General features: G+C 43.1%; 1 protein-coding gene across 1 annotated transcript; it reads left to right on the plus strand.

The window, feature by feature from the left end:
- The first annotated feature begins 4,203 nt into the window (after positions 1 to 4,203).
- On the plus strand, positions 4,204 to 22,511 carry gtf2h1 (general transcription factor IIH, polypeptide 1). The gene is made up of 15 exons (XM_055924312.1): positions 4,204 to 4,385; positions 6,389 to 6,544; positions 8,774 to 8,966; positions 9,355 to 9,517; positions 9,799 to 9,892; positions 11,291 to 11,440; positions 11,714 to 11,793; positions 13,862 to 13,998; positions 14,094 to 14,181; positions 15,621 to 15,709; positions 17,346 to 17,463; positions 17,653 to 17,743; positions 17,871 to 17,986; positions 20,758 to 20,850; positions 21,480 to 22,511. Exons 2-15 carry the CDS (start codon positions 6,391 to 6,393, stop codon positions 21,564 to 21,566), a joined length of 1,653 nt encoding a protein of 550 aa, XP_055780287.1. The 5' UTR covers positions 4,204 to 4,385; positions 6,389 to 6,390; the 3' UTR covers positions 21,567 to 22,511.
- The last annotated feature ends 168 nt before the right edge of the window (positions 22,512 to 22,679 follow it).

Raw genomic sequence — 22,679 nt, forward strand, 5'->3', positions numbered from 1 at the left:
TACCCACGTTGAAATGGCGAAGAAATCTACAAACTAAAGAACAATTATTCAGACTGCAGACTGCAAATACTTTAGTCTGGTAAATACATCCGATACTAAGAACATTCTTAAATGGTACTCTGACGTATCAATTCTAACAACCTACGACTTTGATCTCTGGTGGACAAACCAGAGGCTCCCTGTCAACTGACTATCCAGCAGACGGACCGGCGATTGCAGAGAGGGACAGCCAAAACATACACTCAGAAATATGTAAACTGCAATTTATTTTCGAATGAGCGGTTGTTCATGTTCAAAGTATTAGCAATTTCCATGAGTTATCAGCTATGAGTTTCCTGCTCTTGAGCGGTCCCCACCCCTTTCCTTTGTCTACCAAGCCGTCATATCGGTTTCGTCCGCTAGGGACTTTTTCTTTGTATCATGTAGTAACCAATGTGTGACTATTTGTGTGTGTGTTTATGCAATTCTGTGATTAAGTTAGTTAGTAAATAAATAATTAAACCAATTTGTATATCGCTGATTCATGATTCTATGCTAGGGTTCGTGCAGGTATCCAAGGGTTTGCGACGTTCAGTAATGAGACTGATGAGGTAAAATTCATTAATAAGTGACTGTTTTTATAAGATATGAAAACATAGTTATATTCAGGAAATTTAAACTCTATAAACAACATGTTCCCGTGGTGCCCTGACTTCCTAGTTAATTAAAGTTCCATGATTAGTTTAATAGCGTAATTAAATTACACAGAATTGATTTGATAATATACAGTTTTCACATAGTCAACGACACTACTTTGAAGAATCTCAAATCTCAAATATATTTTGTTTTGTTTAACACTTTTTTGGTTACTACATGATTCCATATATGTGTTATTTCATAGTTCTGATGTCTTCATTATTATTGTACTATGTAGAAAATAGTAAAAAATAAAGAGAAACCCTTGAATGAGTAGGTGTGTCCAAACTTTTGACTGGTACTGTACATGATTCCATTGTGAATGTCCTCAACCGCAAGGCTCTCCAGAGGGTGGTGTTGTCTGCACAACGCATAACCCGGGGGGAAAACTACCTGCCCTCCATAACACCACCCAATGTCACAGCACCCGATGTCACAGGAAGGCCAAAAAGATCATCAAGGACATCAACCACCCGAGCCACTGCCTGTTCACCCCGCTATCAACCAGAAGGCGAGGTCAGTACAAGTGCATCAAAGCTGGGACCGAGAAACAAAAAAACAGCTTCTATCTCAAGGCCATCGGACTGCTAAAGAGCCATCACTAGCTCAGAGAGGCTGCTGCCTACACTGAGACCCAATCACTGGCCACTTTAATAAATGGATCACTAGTCACTTTAAACAATGCCACTCTAAATAATAGGTTTACATATCTTACATTACTTATATCACGTGAATATACTGTATCTTATACCATCTATTGAACTTTGCCTATGCCGCTCGGCCATCGCTCATCTATATACTTATATGTACATATTCTCATTCCCCCCTTTAGATTTGTGTGTATTAGGTAGTTGTTGGGGAATTGTTAGATTACTTGTTAGATATTACTGCACTTTCGGAACTAGAAGCACAAGCATTTCGCTACACCCGCATTAACATCTGCTAACCATGTGTATGTGACCAATAACATTTTATTTTATTTGATACACACATAAACACACTCACACACCCCGACACATACACACACACAAACAAACACACACACACACACACCACTCACACACACCACATTTACCTAACTGAATAGGCCTATAAGTAAGCCTTGACGTAGCCAGAATGAGACATAGAACACTAGTTTTTCTCCTGTTTCTGTAGTGTGAGTCAGCTTGATGTACAGTACACCCCCTAGACAGGACACTAGTCTCTTTCCTGTTTCTGTAGTGTGAATCAGCTTAATGTACTAGTACATCCCCTAGACAGGACACTAGTATTTTTCCTGTTTCTGTAGTGTGTCTCAGCTTGATGTACAGTACACCCCCTAGACAGGACACTAGTCTATCTCCTGTTTCTGTAGTGTGAGGCAGCTTGATGTACCAGTACACCCCCAGGACAGGACGCTAGTCTATCTCCTGTTTCTGTAGTGTGAGTCAGCTTGATGTACCAGTACACACCCTAGACAGGACACTAGTCTTTCTCCTGTTTCTGTAGTGTTTCTGTAATGTTCCACTTTAGGGCTTACATAATGTGGTTGTTTTAAATTAATTTGTATAAGACTGGAATTGGATTGAAGGGTGAGAACTCAATGGCAGTTACATTTTTGAAATTGACCAAAAACCTTGTTCCCACCTGGAAAGAGCTGTCTGGTAGACAAGATTAAATTGACCCCAACTCTGTTTGTGTGTCTCCCGGATGCTAGGTACTCTGCATAGAAAAACACCTTGATGTCAGGAGATGTCTACCAGTAACAGGAAGGTGGAGATGGTCAGTACCAGATTTACGTTGACAAGTTTGGCTGCCATCACACTGAGTGTGACAAGCAGAACCCCTTAGGCTAGGCCTAGAAGAATATTGTTGAATTAACAATCTTTTGAAATGGCTGTATCAACTATCTTATTTACATTAAAGAGGATTCAAACAATAACAAATAGTTTATTTGTTTCATTTGTTTTTGTTCATTAAAAAAAAGAATGCCGCTTTAACTGCATGAAATATTTAACTAGGCAAGTCAGTTAAGAACAAATTCTTATTTACAATGATGTCATACCGGGGAAAAGTGGGTTAAGTGCCTTGTTCAGGGGCAGAACAACAGATGTTTACCTTGTCAGCTCGGGGATTCAATCCTGCAACCTTTCGGTTACTGGTCCAAAACTCCAACCACTAGCCTACCTGCCACCCCATTTATCTTAAGGGTAACCAAGGGTCTCTCTAACTATCTTATTGGCTACTTATAGACTACCTTCATCTCTACATTATTATAGACATGCATTTGTCTAGCTTTTCTATGCAAACATATTAAACTTAATTAAAAAGCATGAAGGCATTTTCTTTCGAGTTTTATTATTTGTTGTTTGTTGCAGGGATGTGTGACTTGTGTTGGAAATCATGGATTAAAGAACTAATTAAATTATAGCCTTATACCGAGTGGCTGCTAAAGGTCCTGATGCTTCTGTGCACGAGCATGCACTTTACAAACCGTCTCTGCTCTCTACTCCTTCAACTGTTCAGAGAACATGTTACTCTAACGAATGGTGCCTTTTTTAACAAAGTTAGATCAAAGCTGAATCAATGTCTGCAAGATCACATAGTGATAATATTGTACATTACAGAACCCAATGTAATAGCATAGTTTAACGTTACTGTAACAAGAAAAGAAACACATAAAAGATGTTAGGGTGATTGTGCAAATGGTTGCATTTTTCTCTCTTGTGGGGAAAACTAAACAGCGCGCACCACTAGGTAAAATATATTCAGATGACGTTTCAACAGTATTTTTTTTTGGAATTATCATTCATGATTGAGAGTGAGAAATGTGAGTTACAAACATAACGTAGATGTAAAGAAAGTCACACGTGCGCAGAACATGATTAGGATCTTCAGTTCTGCAGAAATGGGATCCAGGGGGGCGGGACGCGGCCGGCAAAATTATATAACTGCGTCTATTAAAGGGGCAATCCCGCAGTTCAAACAATAACAAATGGATCCACTTTTTAGAGAAAAAAATGGAGGGATGTGGCTGGAGAAATTAAACCACTCTCAAATGCATATACAAAGCTATAGATGCAAGGACTGACCAACGATGACTATACAGTGTTAGTTTACAAACAATGGAATAAGTTATATTTTTCAAGAATCAATGGGTATATCATCCATTCAAAAATCCGAAAATGTATGTAGCAATCGCAGATTACTCACTGAAATCTGCAACATTGATTACCTATTCCAATACATTGATGTCAAAAATTGCACAAGACAAAATTAGGCTACACAATATTTATGCACTCACCAACTATTTTTGATGAGCTGTTTCTATGCGGATGTTATTGAATGTAACCAACTGGCTACCTACCGGTCATTTCCAGAGATCCTCTCACTGACAGTAATCAAATACATCTATATTTTGTTTTACCAATTATATTTTCATGAATGTGTCTCTCATTTCAATATTTGGCTAATATTCACCTAAATATATTGAAACTATAGATGGCATTTTTAGCCAAACATATTTTTAGACTTCGCTTGTTGTTCCACCGGAGGAATTTGAATGTTGCACAATTTGGCAGCCGTATCGATGGAGGAGCACGAAGTACAAGTGGGCACAGTTTTATCATAAATATCGCGTTTAAATAACAATTGCACTTAAATAAATTGTATGCTTCACATCGGCACAACACGAAACCAATATATCAACTGTAACAGCGTTGGAGTTTGAGGTAATTATGATTGTTTTAGCTAACGTTACATGGACTTTTCTTGACAAGTCTGTCTCCGCGACTGAGTTAGCCAGCTCGCTACCTAGCTCGTTAGCATTAGCAAGCTCAACAATCGATACTCTGTCCTGTTTTGGTGTGTTGAAATGTACATATGCTAAGCATTTTTTAACTAACAGCTGGTTGTTAGTTGGGTGTATTTGCAACATAGTGTAGGGTGTCCAATTTAAAAACGCATATTTTGACCAATGGGTCAAATATGTTTATTGTATAGATGACACTCTAAGAAAACCAACGATGCAAACATGTCTCTATCGTAATCTGTTCAACATTTTGAGTTTGTACCTTTTTGTAAAATTACTAGAATTAGGGTGACTACATCAATGGAGGCCAGAGAAAAAAAGTGGTAAAAAAATCTGGATAATTGCATCGCGTGGTTTGGCTGGAATCTGTGCAATAATTACAGTAGGCTACTGGCTTCCTGGCAGGCTCACTTTCCCGTTGAACTAGTCATCTTTCTTATCGAATCCGCAGGACATAAGACTATATAGAGGTCAAATAAACAGGTAGTATTTATATATTTTAGAATACGGTTTTCATAGTAAATCGAAATTCCTGTTATTTTTCCGAAGATTACTCACAACAACAATCCAGTCTCTGAAATGTAAACGGAGCACTGAACGTATAATTTTACCAAGCATTTTATATTTAATTCAGCTCGTGTCATGCTAATTCAAATGTTTGCGACTCGCCGAAACAACTATGAAGACAACAACCACAAAATGGAAAATCCTCAAGTTTTTACGAGAAACCGTTAGAAACCTACGTCGATGTCAACAGTCACGGATGTAACGTTACTAGGTTACGAAATCCGACTTTTTGGATAAAATGCTAATGATATCTTAGAGAAAGACCCCACTGAACGATTCATAACATTTTAATCATGATATTTGTTATAAAATACCAAGACAAAGAGAAGTGACATTTCATCACCATAGCGTGTTTTAATCCACTAGACACTACATAGTCTTAGCGCAGACTTTCTAAACCCAGAGGCGCAACATCGCGAGAACCGGGAACTCTTGCAAAACAGACCAGGCCGAGTTTTGTGAAGTCAATGAGAGAAGTTAATTCTTGTTTTCTTTCTCCCATAAATTGTTAATTTTCTCAATCTAAAAAGGCACAACCTAGATTCGAGCCAATGGCTTAAGTATCAATCAATCAAATTGACGGTACAGTTGAAACCAGGGTTCATCTGTGAAGATAACACTTCTCCAGCGTACCTGTGGTCATCGAAGGTGGGCATTTACACACTGAAGTCAGTTACGATGCCAAACTACAGTCAGGTTAAGACCCTGGTGAGGACGACAAGCACGCAGATGAGCTTCTCTGAGACAGTTTGTGCAGATATTCTTCGATTGTGCACACCCACAGTTTAATAAACTGTCCGGGTGGCTGGTCAGACAATCCCGCAGGTGAAGAAGCCAGGTGTGGAGATCCTGGGCTGGCATACTGCCAAATTCTCTAAAATGACTTATGGTAGAGAAAAAACATTTAAATTCTCTGGCAATGGCTTAGGTGGATATCCCTGCAGTCAACATGCTAATTGCACGCATGCTAACGCTCCCTCAACTTGAGACAACTGTGGCATTGTTGTGTGACTAAACTACACATTTTAGACTGGCTTTTTATTGTCCCCAGCAGAAGTTGCTCCTGTGTAATGATCATGCTGTTTAATCAGCTTCTTGATATGCTATACCTGTCAGGTGGATGGATTATTTTAGCAAAGAAGAAATGCTCACGAACAGGGATGTAAACAAATGTATGTACAACATTTTAGAGAAATACTCTTTTTGTGCATATGGAACATTTCTGGGATCTTTTATTTCAGCTCAAACATGGGACCAACACTTTACATGTTGTGTTTTATATTTTTGTTCGGTGTATATATAGCTCTTTACCTTACCACTAATGCGCATATTCTACCCCTCTTCTCTCCCTCGCAGCCATGACAGCGTTGTCGGAGGAGGTGCTGCTGGTGGTGAAGAAGGTCCGACAGAGGAAGCAGGATGGAACCCTATACCTGATGGCAGAGAGGATAGCCTGGGGACCAGAGGGGAAAGACCGTTTCACCGTCAGCCACCTGTATGCTGATATACGTTGTAAGTTCAGAGTACCAGGCTACCGGCAGAACAGCTCGCACAACACTTTGGCTTTGGCTCAGTCTTGTGAAAGTCTATCTGTACTGCGCTGGCTACACACCCAACATGGTTTCTGTTTTTGGGGGGGGATTTATTTCACCTTTATTTAACCAGGTAGCCTAGTTGAGAACGAGTTCTCATTTACAATTGCGACCTGGCCGAGATAAAGCAAAGCGGTGCGACAGAAACAACAACAGTTACACATGGAATAAACAAACATACAGTCAATAATACAGTAGAAAAAAGTATGTATACAGTGTGTGCAAATGAAGTAAGATAAGGGAGGTAAGGCAATAAATAGGCCATGGTGGCGAAGTAATTACAATATAGAAATTAAACACTGGAGTGATAGATGTGCAGAGGATGAATGTGCAAGTAGAGATACTGGGTTGCAAAGGAGCAAGATAATTAAATAAATACAGTATGGGGATGGGCTGTATACAGATGGGCTATGTACAGGTGCAGTGATCTGTGAGCTGCTCAGACAGCTGGTGCTTAAAGCTAGTGAGGGAGATATGATTCTCCAGCTTCAGTAATTTTTGCAGTTCATTCCAGTCAGAGGCAGCAGAGAACTGGAAGGAACGGCGGCCAAAGGAGGAATTGGCTTTGGGGGTGACAAATGAAATATACCCGCTGGAGCGCGTGCTACGGGTGGGTGCTGCTATGGTGACCAGTGAGCTAAGGCGGGCTTTACCTAGCAAAGACTTGTAGATGACCTGGAGCCAGTGGGTTTGGCAACGAGTATGAAGCGAGGGCCAGCCAACGAGAGCATACAAGTCGCAGTGGTGGGTAGTATACGGGGCTTTGGTGACAAAGCGGCTGGCACTGTGATAGACTGCATCCAATTTGTTGAGTAGATTGTTGGAGGCTATTTTGTAGATTACATCGCCGAAGTCGAGGATCGGTAGGATGGTCAGTTTTACGAGGGTATGTTTGGCAGCATGAGTGGAGGATGCTTTAATTTGAAATAGGAAGCTGATTCTAGATTTAATTTTGGATTGGAGATGCTTCATATGAGTCTGGAAGGAGAGTTTACAGTCTAACCAGACACCTAGGTATTTGTAGTTGTCCACATATTCTAAGTCAGAACCGTCCAGAGTAGTGATGCTGGACGGGCGGGCAGGTGCGGGCAGCGATCGGTTGAAGAGCATGCATTTAGTTTTACTTGCATTTAAGAGCAGTTGGAGGCCACGGAAGGAGAGTTGTATGGCATTGAAGCTCGTCTGGAGGTTAGTTAACAGTGTCCAAAGAAGGGCCAGAAGTATACAGAATGGTGTTGTCTGCATAGAAGTGGATCAGAGAATCACCAGCAGCAAGAGCAACATCATTGATGTATACAGAGAAGAGTCGGCCCGAGAATTGAACCCTGTGGCACCCCCATACAGACTGCCAGATGTCCGGACAACAGGCCCTCCGGAACCAGGCGAGGCAGTCATTTGAGATTCCAAGGCTGTTGAGTCTGCCGATAAGAATATAGTGATTGACAGAGTTGAAAGCCTTGGCCAGGTCTATGAATACAGCTGCACAGTATTGTCTCTTATCGATGGGGGTTATGATATCGTTTAGGACCTTGAGCGTGGCTGAGGTGCACTCATGACCAGCTCTGAAACCAGATTGCATAGCGGAGAAGGTACGGTGGGATTTGAAATGGTCGGTAATCTGTTTGTTATTTTGGCTTTCGAAGACCTTAGAAAGGCAGGTTAGGATAAATATAGGTCTGTAGCAGTTTGGGTCTAGAGTGTCTCCCACTTCGAAGAGGGGGATGATCGCGGCAGCTTTCCAATCTTTGGGAATCTCAGACGATACGAGAGGTTGAACAGGCTAGTAATAGGGATTGCAACAATTTCGGCAGATCATTTTAGAAAGAGGGTCCAGATTGTCAAGCCCGTCTGATTTGTAGGGGTCCAGATTTTGCAGCTCTTTCAGAACATCAGCTATCTGATTTGGGTGAAGGAGAAATGGGGGAGGCTTGGGCGAGTTCCTGTGGGGGGTACAGTGCAGTCGATCGGGGTAGGGGGTAGCCAGGTGGAAAGCATGGCCAGCCATGATGCTGGAAAGGACAACGTGGAAATAACATTTAAGCACAGTACTGTGATAAAGGGGTAACGAGAGGTTTCTTGTTATGAATGGATTGTTTACATGATTAGTAGTAAGACCTGAGCCTTTTTTCTTTCTCCCAACCCTGTGCAGGTCAGAAGATCAGCCCAGATGGCAAGGCCAAAATTCAGCTGCAGTTGGTCCTACACACAGGGGAGAGCACCAACCTCCACTTTTCCAACGAGAGCACTGCCCTGAAAGACCGCGATGCAGCCAAGGACCTCCTTCAGCAGCTGCTGCCCAAGTTCAAGAAGAGGGCGAACAAGGAACTGGAGGAGAAGAACAGGTGAGGAACAAATTACATGGATCCCCTTAACTTTCTCGGTCACTGTGAAGTATTCACCAGAAACCAAACGGAACCAAACAGGTAGGGACTTACCTGAATTTGTCCATTTAGAAATACTTCTGTTCTCGTTGCACAACATTTTTGCAATGTTGTGTGACTAATGAATACACCCGAGATCTCCATAGTTTCAACATCACGGAAAGATTCCAGCACAATGCCACTTATACTTAACTAGATTGCAAAAGAAAATGCCAGCTAATATTTACTTTTGCTTCCTCTTAGAACGTTGTGGTCATGATTTCTGACTAGAAATATCTTATTGACTGTATGTGTGCTAAGTGAATAACCAACCGAAAGGCTGTTTGTAATGTATTGTTTTTGTCTCTAGAATGTTACAGGAAGATCCGGTGTTATTCCAGCTGTACAAGGATCTGGTGGTGTGTCAGGTGATCAGCGCTGAGGAGTTCTGGGCCAATCGGCTGAGCATAAACAACGTGGACCACTCCCTCTCTAACAACAAGCAGGAAGTTGGCATCTCGGCAGCCTTCCTGGTGAGCTCAGCGATAATGATGGCTGTGTCCAAAATGGCACCCTATTTCCCCCATGGGTTTAACCCATAGTAGTGCACTATAAAGGGAATGGGGTGCCATTTTGGACAAAGCTTTCCCATTGTCAAACTGTCCCAGTGTCCTATATCTGTCTGTCTTGCACATGGTGACACCAATCAAATGCTTTCAAATGTGTAGGGACTACTACAAAATTCTGGAGAAAAACACTGATTTTTTTTAGGAAACGGGGATTGTGGATGGATAAAGTCCTGTTGTTATTTCAGGCGGACATCCGGCCCCAGACAGATGGCTGCAACGGCCTGAGATACAACCTTACCTCTGACATCATCGAGTCCATCTTCAGAACGTACCCTGCAGGTGAGACACCTCGGCTTCTCTGTCATGGAAACCAATGGGAACGTACCCTGCAGGTGAGACACCTCGGCTTCTCTGTCATGGAAACCAATGGGAACGTACCCTGCAGGTAAGACATCTCGGCTTCTCTGTCATGGAAACCAATGGGAATGTACCCTGCAGGTGAGACACCTCGGCTTCTCTGTCATGGAAACCAATGGGAACGTACCCTGCAGGTAAGACATCTCGGCTTCTCTGTCATGGAAACCAATGGGAATGTACCCTGCAGGTAAGACACCTCGGCTTCTCTGTCATGGAAACCAATGGGAATGTACCCTGCAGGTAAGACACCTCGGCTTCTCTGTCATGGAAACCAATGGGAACGTACCCTGCAGGTGAGACACCTCAGCTTCTCTGCCATGGAAACCAATGGGAACGTACCCTGCAGGTGAGACACCTCAGCTTCTCTGCCATGGAAACCAATGGGAAGAGTTGAAAACGATGTTGTCACTACACCTACTTGGTGGTTGACCCGTAATGATTGGTCGTGCGTGCTAGATGGGACTCTGTTCCCTGTTGGAATACCTTTCCAATAAATGCATGCATGACTAAGTTGCTTTGGATTAAAGCGTCTGCTAAATGGCATATAATTATATTTATATTATATACACTGAGTGTACAAAACATTAGGATATTTCTAATATTGAGTTGCACCCCATTTTGGACTCAGAACAGCCTCAATTCGTCTGGGCATGGACTCTACAAGGTGTCGAAAATGTTCCACAGGGATGCTGGCCCATGTTGACTCCAATGCTTCCCACAGTTGTGTCAAGTTGGCTGGATGTCCTTTGGGTTGTTGACCATTCTTGGTACACACGGGAAACTGTTGAGCGACAACCCAGCAGCATTGCAGTTCTTGACTCACTCAAACCGGTGCACCTGGCACCTATTACCATAACCCGTTAAAAGACACTGAAATATTTTCTTGCCCATTCACCCACTGAATGGCACACATATACAATCCATGTTTCAATTGTCTCAAGCCTTATAAATCCTTCTTTATCCTGTCTCCTCCCCTTCATCTACACGGATTGAAGTGGATTTAACAAGTGACATCAATAAAGGATCATAGCTTTCACCTGGATTCACCTGGTCAGTCTGTCATGGAAAAAAGCAGATGTTACTGATGTTTTGTGCACTCTGTGTATGTAACCTTCGAATGCAGCCTTCTTCACTTGGTTATCCCTGATCAGTAAATGATTGGATAAGGGAAGGTATCCAACCAGATCAGTGATTACATAAAATAAGGAGGAAGGATGTTTGTTTTTTAATGTATTCAAACGGGGCCATGTTGTTGTTTTTTGCCTCACACCAGTGTCCTATATTGTCCTGTCGTTGACAAACTTAACGTTTCCTTCCCAGTGAAACAGAAGTACGGTGAGAACGTTCCTCATGACATGACAGAGAAGGAGTTCTGGACGCGGTTCTTCCAGTCCCACTACTTCCACCGAGACCGCATCAACACGGGCCTGCAGGACATCTTCTCCGAGTGTGCAAAGCAGGACGAGAAGGGTACAAACACTTCTCACTTGGAGGAGAGCAGTCAATGGGCTTATAGTCTTCTGGTTCAGAAAATAATCTTATTTTTTGTTCATAGAGATAAGGGAATGTCTACTCACTCCCTGGATTTGACTTCTTTTTTTTGTCCAGCTCCTTCTATTATATTAGTTGTGTGTAAAGCCTCTACCATCTACACCTAAAGCATATTGCAAGAGAGTGATACCAATATAATGATGCTGTAATGATTAGTATCAGTTTAATGCTGTGCCTTTCCATATTCTGCAGGCCTGAAGTCCATGGTGTTCCAAGGAGTGAAGAACCCAATGGTGGATCTGTTGTCACTGGAGGACAAGTCGTTAGATGAGGTGATGATACGTTATTGGGCACTTTACACCATTAGGAACCAAAAAGGATCTACCTGAATTCATCCAAAAGAAACTCTTTATTTAAAAAATAAAATAAAATTGCAACGATTTTTGCAAATGAATACATCCCTACAATTTACAATCCAGTGTTTCTACAAGCAGATTAGTCTCCTCAACGTGCTCAATTTCCACATTTATTTATTACAAGATTTAGTTAATGATTTGTCCCAAATACAAAGCTTTTAGTTTTTGAAATATTTGGAACTACCCTTTTTCTTGGCACCCACTCTGAAACTGACTGCAGCTCTTTGTTAATTGTTACAGTCAATTAAGTTGCTGTGGTAGCTGACGTGTATAGTGTTGAGTCACCGGCATACATAGACACACAGGCTTTACTCAGAGCCAGTGGCAGGCCGGTCATTGGGGAAGATTTTAAAAAAGTACGGTGCCCAGACAGTTGCCCTGTGGAATGCCTGACTCTATCTGGATTTTGCAGGAGAGGCTTCCATTAAAGGACACCCTCTGTGTTCTGTTAGAAAGGTAACACTGGTTCATTCTTTTTGTGCCGTTTTCACAACCCAGTTTATAATCTTGGGACGCCACAAAATCCAGGTGGTATTTTGTTGAATGTCGGAGAGGTTGTGAGCATTCATTCACCTTCTAATGCTGCTTGCCAGCTCACCCGACAATTCTTAACCTTTACCCTCCAATTCTTAACCTTTGGGCCTCCCGAGAGGTGCAGTGGTCTAAGTAGCTGTGCCACTAGAGATCATGGTTCGAGTCCAGGCTCTGTCGCGACCGGGAGACCCATGGGGCGGCGCACAATTGGCCCAGCATCCTCCGGGTTAGGGGAGGGTTTGGCCGGCAGGGATGTCCTTGTCCCATCGCTCTCTAGCAACTCCTGTGGCGGGCCGGGCGCAATGCATGCTGACACGGTCGCCAGGTGTACGGTGTTTCTTCAGACACATTGGTGCTGTTTGGTTCCGGGATAAGCGGGCGTTGTCAAGAAGCGGTGCGGTTGGATTGTGTTTCAGAGGACGCGCGCCTCTTGACCTTCGCCTCTCCCGAGTCTCATCGCTGCAACTCCCGTACAGACAAGCCTGTAACTACCAATTGGAAACCCCGAAAATGGGGAGAAAAAGGGAAGAAAAAAAATCCCTTACTCATAAGGTGGGAAACAGTTGGTCCTCTGTTGGGAGAGCAAAGGGTTGTGGGTTTGATTCCCGCTGGGGCCACCATATGTAAAATGTATGCACATATGACCAGGTGTCTTTGGATAAAAGCTTCTGCTAATGGTTTATTATATTATTCAGTATGTCCTCTCTCCAGGGTTATGGGACTAACTCCACCTTCTACGTCCAACACTAATCACTGTCCTCTCTCCAGGGTTATGGGACTAACTCCACCTTCTACGTCCAACACTAATCACTGTCCTCTCCAGGGTTATGGGACTAACTCCACCTTCTACGTCCAACACTAATCACTGTCCTCTCTCCAGGGTTATGGGACTAACTCCACCTTCTACGTCCAACACTAATCACTGTCCTCTCTCCAGGGTTATGGGACTAACTCCACCTTCTACGTCCAACACTAATCACTGTCCTCTCTCCAGGGTTATGGGACTAACTCCACCTTCTACGTCCAACACTAATCACTGTCCTCTCTCCAGGGTTATGGGACTAACTCCACCTTCTACGTCCAACACTAATCACTGTCCTCTCTCCAGGGTTATGGGACTAACTCCACCTTCTACGTCCAACACTAATCACTGTCCTCTCTCCAGGGTTATGGGACTAACTCCACCTTCTACGTCCAACACTAATCACTGTCCTCTCTCCAGGGTTATGGGACTAACTCCACCTTCTACGTCCAACACTAATCACTGTCCTCTCTCCAGGGTTATGGGACTAACTCCACCTTCTACGTCCAACACTAATCACTGTCCTCTCTCCAGGGTTATGGGACTAACTCCACCTTCTACGTCCAACACTAATCACTGTCCTCTCTCCAGGGTTATGGGACTAACTCCACCTTCTACGTCCAACACTAATCACTGTCCTCTCTCCAGGGTTATGGGTCTAACTCCACAGGGCCTTCTACGTCCAACACTAACAAGACAGTGAAGGAGAACAGTAACTCTGCCATAATCAAGAGGTTCAACCACCACAGTACCATGGTGCTGGCAGCAGGCTCCGGAAAGAAAGCGTGAGTTGACGATTGAGTACATTCTCAAAAGTGATCATCTCTGTGTTTTCACTGCAGACCCGTGTGCTAACCTAGCGGTCTGTCTGTCTTCATAGGGATGCTCCTAACGGTCAGGCCTGTGAGACTAGCAGTACAGATGGAAACTCTAGGGATTCAGACTTATTCCAACCACCCATTAAGAAGGTACGATAATATCTCTGTTATTGTGAAGGCAAATCATACTAGATAAAGGCTTGTTTAAGCTCTGGGCTTTTATAAATATACTGAACAAAAATATAAATGCAACATGCAACAATTTTTCTACGATTTTACTGAGTTAAAGTTTTATATAAGGAAATCAGTCAATTGAAATAAATTCATTAGGCCCTAATCTATTGGTTTCACTTGACTGGGAATACAGATACCTTATTTTTTAAGTAGGGGCGTGGATCAGAACCACCATTTGCCTCATGCAGTGCATCATATCTCCTTCGTATAGATTGATCAGGCTGTTGATTGATCAGGCTGTTGATTGATCAGGCTGTTGATTGATCAGGCTGTTCTACTCTTCAATGGCTGGGCGAAGTTGATGGATATTGGTGGGAACTGGAACGTGCTGTTGTACACGTCGAACCAGAGCATCCCAAACATGTTCAATGGGTGACATGTCTGGTGAGTACGCAGGCCATGGGAGAACTGGGACATTTTCAGCTTCCAGGAATTGTGTATAGATCCTTGCGACATGGAGTCGTGCTTTATCATGCTGAAACATGAGATGATGGTGGCAGACGAATGGCACGACAACCGGCCTCAGGATCTCGTCACGGTATCTCTGCATTCAAATTGGAATCAATAAAATGCAATTGTGTTCGTTGTCGTTAGCTTATGCCTACCCATACCATAACTCCACTGCCACCATGGGGCACTCTGTTCACAATGTTGATATCAAAAAACTGCCCCCCCTCCGGTTAGACGTACTGCCCAATTCTCTAAAAAAGACATTGGAGGCGGCTTATGGTAGAGAAATTAACATTCAATTCTCTGGCAACAGCTCTGGTGGATATTCCCGCAGTCAGCATGCCAATTGCACGCTCCCTCAACTTGAGACAGCTGTGGCGTTGTGTGACACAACTGCACATTTCTTTAGTGGCCTTTTATTGTCCCCAGCACAAGCTGCACCTGTGTAATGATCATGTGTTTAATCCGCTTCTTCATATGCCACATCTGTCAAGTGGATTGATTATCTTAGCAAATGAGAAATGTTCTCAAACAGGGATGTAAACAAATTTGTGCACAACATTTCAGAGAAATAAGCCTTTTTGTGCATATGGCAAATTTCTGGGATCTTATTTCAGCTCATGAAACATGGGACCAATACTTTATATGTTGCATTTATATTGTTGATCAGTATATACTGTATTTTCTAGCTGTGAAACATGGGACCAACACTTCACATGTTCTGTTTATATTTCTGTTCGGTGTACATTATGAGCATTGACACACAGTAAAACGCATTCATCACTCTGCCCATGCTGCGGCTATAGGCTCTTACCCTTTATGATGGTACAGAGAGCAATACAATGTGCTTCCTTTCCCAGAAGAGTTGGCACTTGTTTTGTTATTAAAGCTGTGGTGTATTTCAGGTGAAAATACAAGATGTCATAGAGTATGAGGACCTTCATAGGGAGAATGGGAAGAAGACAGTCGCTCTGAACCTCAAGAAGTCTGACAGGTGGGTTCTATATCACTGAGTGGGTGCTCTGCTTTCTCTCTGGTGTGGTTGTTCATGGACACCATACTTTGGAACTAGTGTGCTCTGGCTCGGCTCTCTGGCCCTCTGGCTCGGCTCTCTGGCCCTCTGGCTCGGCTCTCTGGCTCTTTTTAAATGAATGTATCTAAATTGTCGACTGTGTTCTCTCCAGGAATGGAGTCCAGTCGAATTGAAGTCTGTGAATTCAGGAAGTAAATTGAAATTCCAATTCAATAATTGAAAAAAATGATCCAATGATTTCTCAATAAACTGAAAAGTAGAAGCTATTTAATTCTACAGTTCAATTTATTTATTTTTTAAATCACTTCCTGAACTGACTGCCTTATATTCAAATTGTATTCAATTTATATAGAATTATGTTCAAATCCCGAGTGGCGTAACAGTCTAAGACACTGCATCTCAGTGCTAGAGCGTCACTAAAGACATCCTGGTTCAATTCCAGGATGTGTCACAACCGGCCGTGATTGGTAGTCCCGTAGGGAGGCGCACAATTGTCCCAGCGTCGTCCGGTGTAGGCCGTCAATGTAAATAAGAATTTGTTCTTAACTGACTTGCCTAGTTAAATAAAATAATAATTGACCACCACCCTGGTTCTCTACATACACTTTAGTGATGGGAAGAATGGCTCTTTTTACAGATTATTAGATTATCATTTTTTTTAAACCTTTATTTAACTAGGCAAGTCAGTTGAGAACAAATTCCTATTTACAATGACGGCCTAGGAACAGTTGGTTAACTGCCTTGTTCAGGGGTGACAGAATTTTACCTTGTCAGCTTGGGGATTCGATCTAGCAATCTCTCGGTTACTGGCCCAACGCTCTAACCACTAGGCTACCTGCCGACCCCCGTCGTTCAGTCCCAAAAAATTCTCATTTCGTTCATTTGAGTTAGTAATGGCTGGTGAACGATAAACTCAAAACTGGAGTCATGATTCTAAAAGCCTCTCGTTCACATGGTCTCCACCATAAGGGGGATTACCGGAGCTGCCATTACCGGAGCTGTGACTGGTTTTGGTTCTACAAAGCTGTGTCCATCATACCATTCGATAATCAATGAATTTCCTTCATTCTTGCACCATGCGATCAATGATCAGTTCTAATCGTCTTTTTCTTCTCTGTGCTGCCTGCAAACATAATCTATTTCTCCTCACGCCAGTTGTTGGTTCGGGGCACGTCTCCGGAGCCTCTCGGCGCGTATTAATCCCTCTGTAGAATTCATTGCGGCCAGCAGGTCAAAAGAACGAATAAAATGAACGAGTCAGTAAAAAGAGTCGTTCAAAAAGAACGAATCATTCGCAACTAAAAAAATCACTAATAGTCTCATTGCTTACTAGGTCTTGTCCAATCAATTTTGTAACTACTCCCTCTTCTAATCAGGGCTGATTGGAAAAAGCTGTTCAAAAGAGGACATTGTATTATTTCTTTTGTACTCGTTGACGAAGGCCATGCAGATGAAACGCCTCTTTAAAACAAAAACAAAAAACATTTTCTATTGAACATACCATACAATTTTTATTAATTATATGAAGAGTGCCTTGGTCCTTATTTATTTTTGATAACTCATGGTAATGTTGTTAATTACCTCTCTGTTCTTGCAGGTACTCTCATGGTCCCGTGCCTCTCCTGCCCCAACAGTACACCACCAGTCAAGACATCGTCAACTCTGTCAACTGTATAAAGCATGAAATAGCCAGCTACAGGCCCTGCCTTACTCAGGTTAGATACCCCTCTGTTTCTCCACTAATCTCGGGAAACCCAGAACTAAAAACTTGCGTTATTGCGTCAGAGGCTCGTTTTTTTTAAGGTTCTAGGCAGGAGAGGTTTAAAGTATGTTTGTTGTTGAAATCTGTTTTTATATTTGTTCTAAAGGTCCTTTTTTTAACAGTCGTAATCCTCCCTTTACAGGTGATGTCCAGCAGCACAGCCAGTTCTGCCATCGCTGCCCTCTCCCCAGGGGGCGTTCTCATGCAGGCATTAGCACAGCAAGCCATTAACCGTGAGTTTTTACTGATGCCCGTTAGTTCAGGTTTATTTACCTAATGAATAGTCCTGTCGGCCCCGGGCCAGTCAGTCATCAACACAGATGTTCTCCTATGTTATTGCTTCTGTTTCCCTGGTTACAGAGATGGTTCCCAACGACGTTCAGGAGGAGCTGAAGCATCTGTACACGGCTGCTGGGGAGCTGCTGAGACACTTCTGGTCCTGTTTTCCTGTCAACACACCTTTCCTGGAAGAGAAGGTGACTACTGCTTGAAGGGGGCAATCTGCAGTTCAAACAATAACAACAAAACCTGCCCCGCCACTGTTTTGATAAACAGTTGAGGAATATTGCTGGAGAATATGTAAACCACTCTCAAAGCCTTTGACCATCCATCTACTGCAACCCTCAGTCTACAATCGCGTGGGTTGTCAGTAGAGCAGACGCCGAGTACCGCGTCGGTCTGCGGACCCCAAATCGATCCAAATGTAGCATGCATTGGTCAGAAAATAGATTCAAACATTAGGAATTTGCTGATTCACTAATGTTTTGTTCATATAACTTTTTTTGGGGGGGGGGGTCTTCCCGAAGATGTTTAATCTTTTGTGACAACTGGTGCGTCCCCTCCATCGGTGTGGAACTAAGCATTTAACTGTGTTGTCATTGATCTACAAGTCATTTTGCAAGCCGATCAACCCAAGGCAATATCAGTAGCCTAATGTAAACTGTGCACAGTGCTCAGCATCGCACGCTTACCAATGCGAGGTAGACAACCTGATCTTACACATCTCCACTGCACCTTCAGCATTCAAAATGGTCGAAAAAGAAAGTGTGTTTTACTAAGTAAAAGTAGTAAAGTTACCTGAGAGACAACTCATCTGGCTATAGGTTACCTGCCAAATGGGGTTTACAATAGATAGACAACTCATCTGGCTATAGGTTACCTGCCAAATGGGGTTTACAATAGATAGACAACTCATCTGGCTATAGGTTACCCGCTGAATGGGGCTTACAATAGATTTTATTTTATTTGTTCAGGTTCACCCATCGACAATCGTTTTGGTATTTTTTTGCATTAAACAATAGGTGTATATGGTCATTTTTAGATGTACATGGTAAAGTTGATCATTTTCATAACGAGGACAGCGATCACTTTGCAAGGCGTATTGACCAAAACGAAAGGAGAAAAGATCAGTAAACTTCCAAACGGTTAAATCGATTCTGTTTTGAGATGGGTTATAAACTCAGTGGTCAGTTTATTAGGTACACACATCTAGTACCGTGTTGGTCACCCCCCCCCCCCTCCCGTTAGCCTCCAGAACAGCTACAATTATTTGGGGCGTGGTAACGTTGATCAATTGTTATCAAGCGACCTAACGTGTTCCAGGAAATCATTCCCCACACCGTTACACCACCAGCCTGTAGTGTTGACACCAGGCAGGATGTGGCCTTGGACTCAAATCCTGACTCTGCCATCAGCATGACGCAACAGGAACTGGTATTTGTCACAACAGGAACTGGTATTTGTTGGCCCAGGCAATGTTTTTCCCACTCATTCGTGCGGTGTTGGTGATCGCGTGTCCACTGGAGTCGCTTCTTGTTTATAGCTGGTAGGAGTGGAACCCGGTGTGGCCTTCTCTGCTGTAATAGACCATCCGTGACGAGGACCGTCAAGTTGTGTGTTCCCGAGATGCCGTTCTGCACACCACTGTTGTACTGCGCCTTTATTTGCCTGTTTGTGGCCCGCCTGTTAGCTTGCATGATTCCTGCCATTCTCCTTCAACCTCTCTCATCAACGAGCTGTTTTTCACCCACAGGACTGCCGCTGACTGGATGTTTTGTTTGATTTGATTTGTTTGTCTCACCGTTCTCTTTGTAAACTCTAGACACTTTCGTGCGTGAAAATCCCAGGAGGAACGGCCGTTTCTGAGATATTGGAACTGGGGATCAAACAACGCTAGGTCACTTAGGTCACACTCGTTTTGCCCATTCCAACGTTCAATCAAACAGTAACTGGATGCCTGTCTGGCTGCTTTACATAGCAAACCACGTGACTCACTGTAGGAGCAAACTATTGTTGTGTACGGGGTGGTGTACCTAATAAACTGGCTCTTGAGTGTATGTATAGTCATTGTCTATGTAATAGCTAATTTATAAACTATAAATATTGATACATTTACTAGCGTAAAAACTTAATCTGCAAAAATGACAAGTTAATTAGTGGGTGATGGTGATTTCAGAATCAAAGTGGTCGCACCACAAAACACAGGCTACATTGCCCCCCCCTAATCTGACAGTGGTAGTTGTCTAGTCTCCTTTATGGCCCTACTCTGGTAGTGTGGTGGTAGATGTCTAGTCTCCCTTATGGCTCTAATCTGATAGTGGTAGTGGGGTGGTAGATGTCTAGTCTCCATTATGGCTCTAATCTGATAGTGGTAGTGGGATGGTAGATGTCTAGTCTCCATTATGGCTCTAATATGATAGTGGTAGATGTATAGTCTCCTTTATGGCTCAGATCAGGTGCCTACATAGTACATACATCATTTACACACAGTCTCACACAGTCTGCTCAGGCAGAACCAGCCCACCCACACACACACAGCTAGCTCATTTGGATCCAGCCCAGAGGCCCAGCTCATGAGCTCCCAACTGCAGCAGATTTTAATGTAGAATGGAAAATGTATGTGTTTATGCAACAAATGTTAGCGTATCGAATCGTATCACAATCAATTCGTTCTCTAATCAAACCGAATTGCACCAAATTGTTTAAAACTAAAACGTATCGTTCCTGTATCGGAGCCCGTGTGTCTAGATGCGTATCGTATCATCTTGAAAGAGAAAGATGCGCATCCCTCGTTGTCTGTCGTTGGGGTCATGGGGTCAATCTATGAATTTGAGAGGGGTTTCAGTCTTACTACTCTATCTATCATCTCTATAGCAACAAGTGAAGGCTATTTTGCAGAAGAAAAAAAAAACATTTTGACTCTGCTGCCATTGACTCTTACATGTCTTTTATCCTCTGTGTGTGTCAGGTGGTAAAGATGAGGTCCAACCTGGAGAGATTCCAGATGACCAAGCTCCGCCCCTTCCAGGAGAAAGTCCAGCGTCAATACCTGAGTACTAACGTAAGGCCCCGCCCACAGACTCATTATTTACATCGGGTAGCTAATAGTGGCCCTATCTAGAGACTCATTATTTACATCGGGTAGCTAATAGTGGCCCCGCCTAGAGACTCATTATTTATATCGGGTAGCTAATAGTGTCCCCGCCCACAGACTCATTATTTATATCGGGTAGCTAATAGTGTCCCCGCCCACAGACTCATTATTTATATCGGGTAGCTAATAGTGTCCCCGCCCACAGACTCATTATTTATATCGGGTAGCTAATAGTGTCCCCGCCCACAGACTCATTATTTATATCGGGTAGCTAATAGTGGCAGAGTCGGTAGAGGTCCTGTCTGGATCAGTCGGTAGAGGTCCTGTCTGGATCAGTCGGTGGGGCACGGTGCTTGCAACGTCAGGATTGTGTGTTCGATTCCCACTGGGGCCACCTGTATGCATGCATGACTAAGTCGCTTTGGATAAGTGTCTGGTAAATATTATATATAATACCATAGACTAACCTTTTCAAAGAGAACCTTGCATACTGTCTACAGAGTGTGTCTTTATCTGTAACCCTTGTGAGAGCTCTGGTACATTATTTCTTCATCCCCTCAGAATATGATGCCTTTGTTTTTAAATCTCTCCTACAGCTTACTGGTCACCTTGAGGACATGTTTCAGATGGCCTACAATAAATTCCACGCCTGGCAAACACGTCGGATGATGAGGAAAACCTGAGAGGGGAGAAACGCATGGCTTTATCAGAGAGAATGGAAAGAAGAGCAAGATGACAAAGAATGAATGAACGAGTACAAGATGGATGGACAGACCTTATTCTACCTACCAGGCTGTTGTGACAGAGGAGAGACAGACGGCGTAGACGGCACCCCCAGGGGTGAGATGAAGATTCAGACGGGTGCTGCTGTTAGCCTGCTAACACCCCACAGGTCCAGCAGACAGACTGACACACTCACTGGGTCTCAATCACAAATTACTCTTATTAGTTTCTTTGTTTCTTTGCGTTTTCCTCCGTGAATGGGATTCATGGGAAGATGTTGGGGTCATGACTCTCCGCTATAAGGTTTGAACAAACATAGGCAAGCTTTTTTTTATTTTAAATTTGTATAAAACGACCAAACTTCAGACAGGAAGTCAAAAAAGGAACTCAGGAACTGAACAGACTATGTTAAATAACAATTCATTTTTATAAGCAAAAGGACTGTGTGATGTGAAGCTTAACTTAATGTGAGATGCTCTCAGTACAGAGACTGAAAGATGGAGAGCTCAGCACAGATACCACGCCCTTTCTCCAGTCCTCCCAGGCCTTTTCCCGGGAGCTGAGAACCGGGCCCAGGGAACCTGTCTGTACAGTGGAGGCTGGCTGGCAGGCAGGCAACTGAATATAGCAATACTGTAAAGACATTTGTCTACCGTATGGCTACGTCCCATAGGGCACACCTATTCCCTAGATGGTGCACAGCATTTGACAAGGGCCCTCGGAGCCCAATTGGCCCTGGGTCAAAAGTAGTGCACTGTATAGGGAATAGGGTGCTATTTGAGATGGTGACTCTGCCCCCAATCACACTTTAAAACTGCACTGGTATGTAATGTCTGTTCTGTTTCTAGCTGCACTGAAGACAAACTGTCTGGATGTTACTCAAACATTAAAGTGAAATATATTAATGTTTTTTTGTTTATTCTGTCTTGACTGGTTTTTAGCTTGTTTCTTTGTGTGTTTTAGTCGTTGGTGAGGCTGTTGTATATCATCCCCTAGGATGATGTTGCCCCTAGACACTGATCTGAGGTCATTTTTGCTTTTCCCCACTAATGGTTAAGGTTAGGGGAAGCTGA

This window comes from Salvelinus fontinalis, chromosome 5 (assembly GCF_029448725.1).
Source record: "Salvelinus fontinalis isolate EN_2023a chromosome 5, ASM2944872v1, whole genome shotgun sequence".
Classification (NCBI taxonomy): domain Eukaryota; kingdom Metazoa; phylum Chordata; class Actinopteri; order Salmoniformes; family Salmonidae; genus Salvelinus; species Salvelinus fontinalis.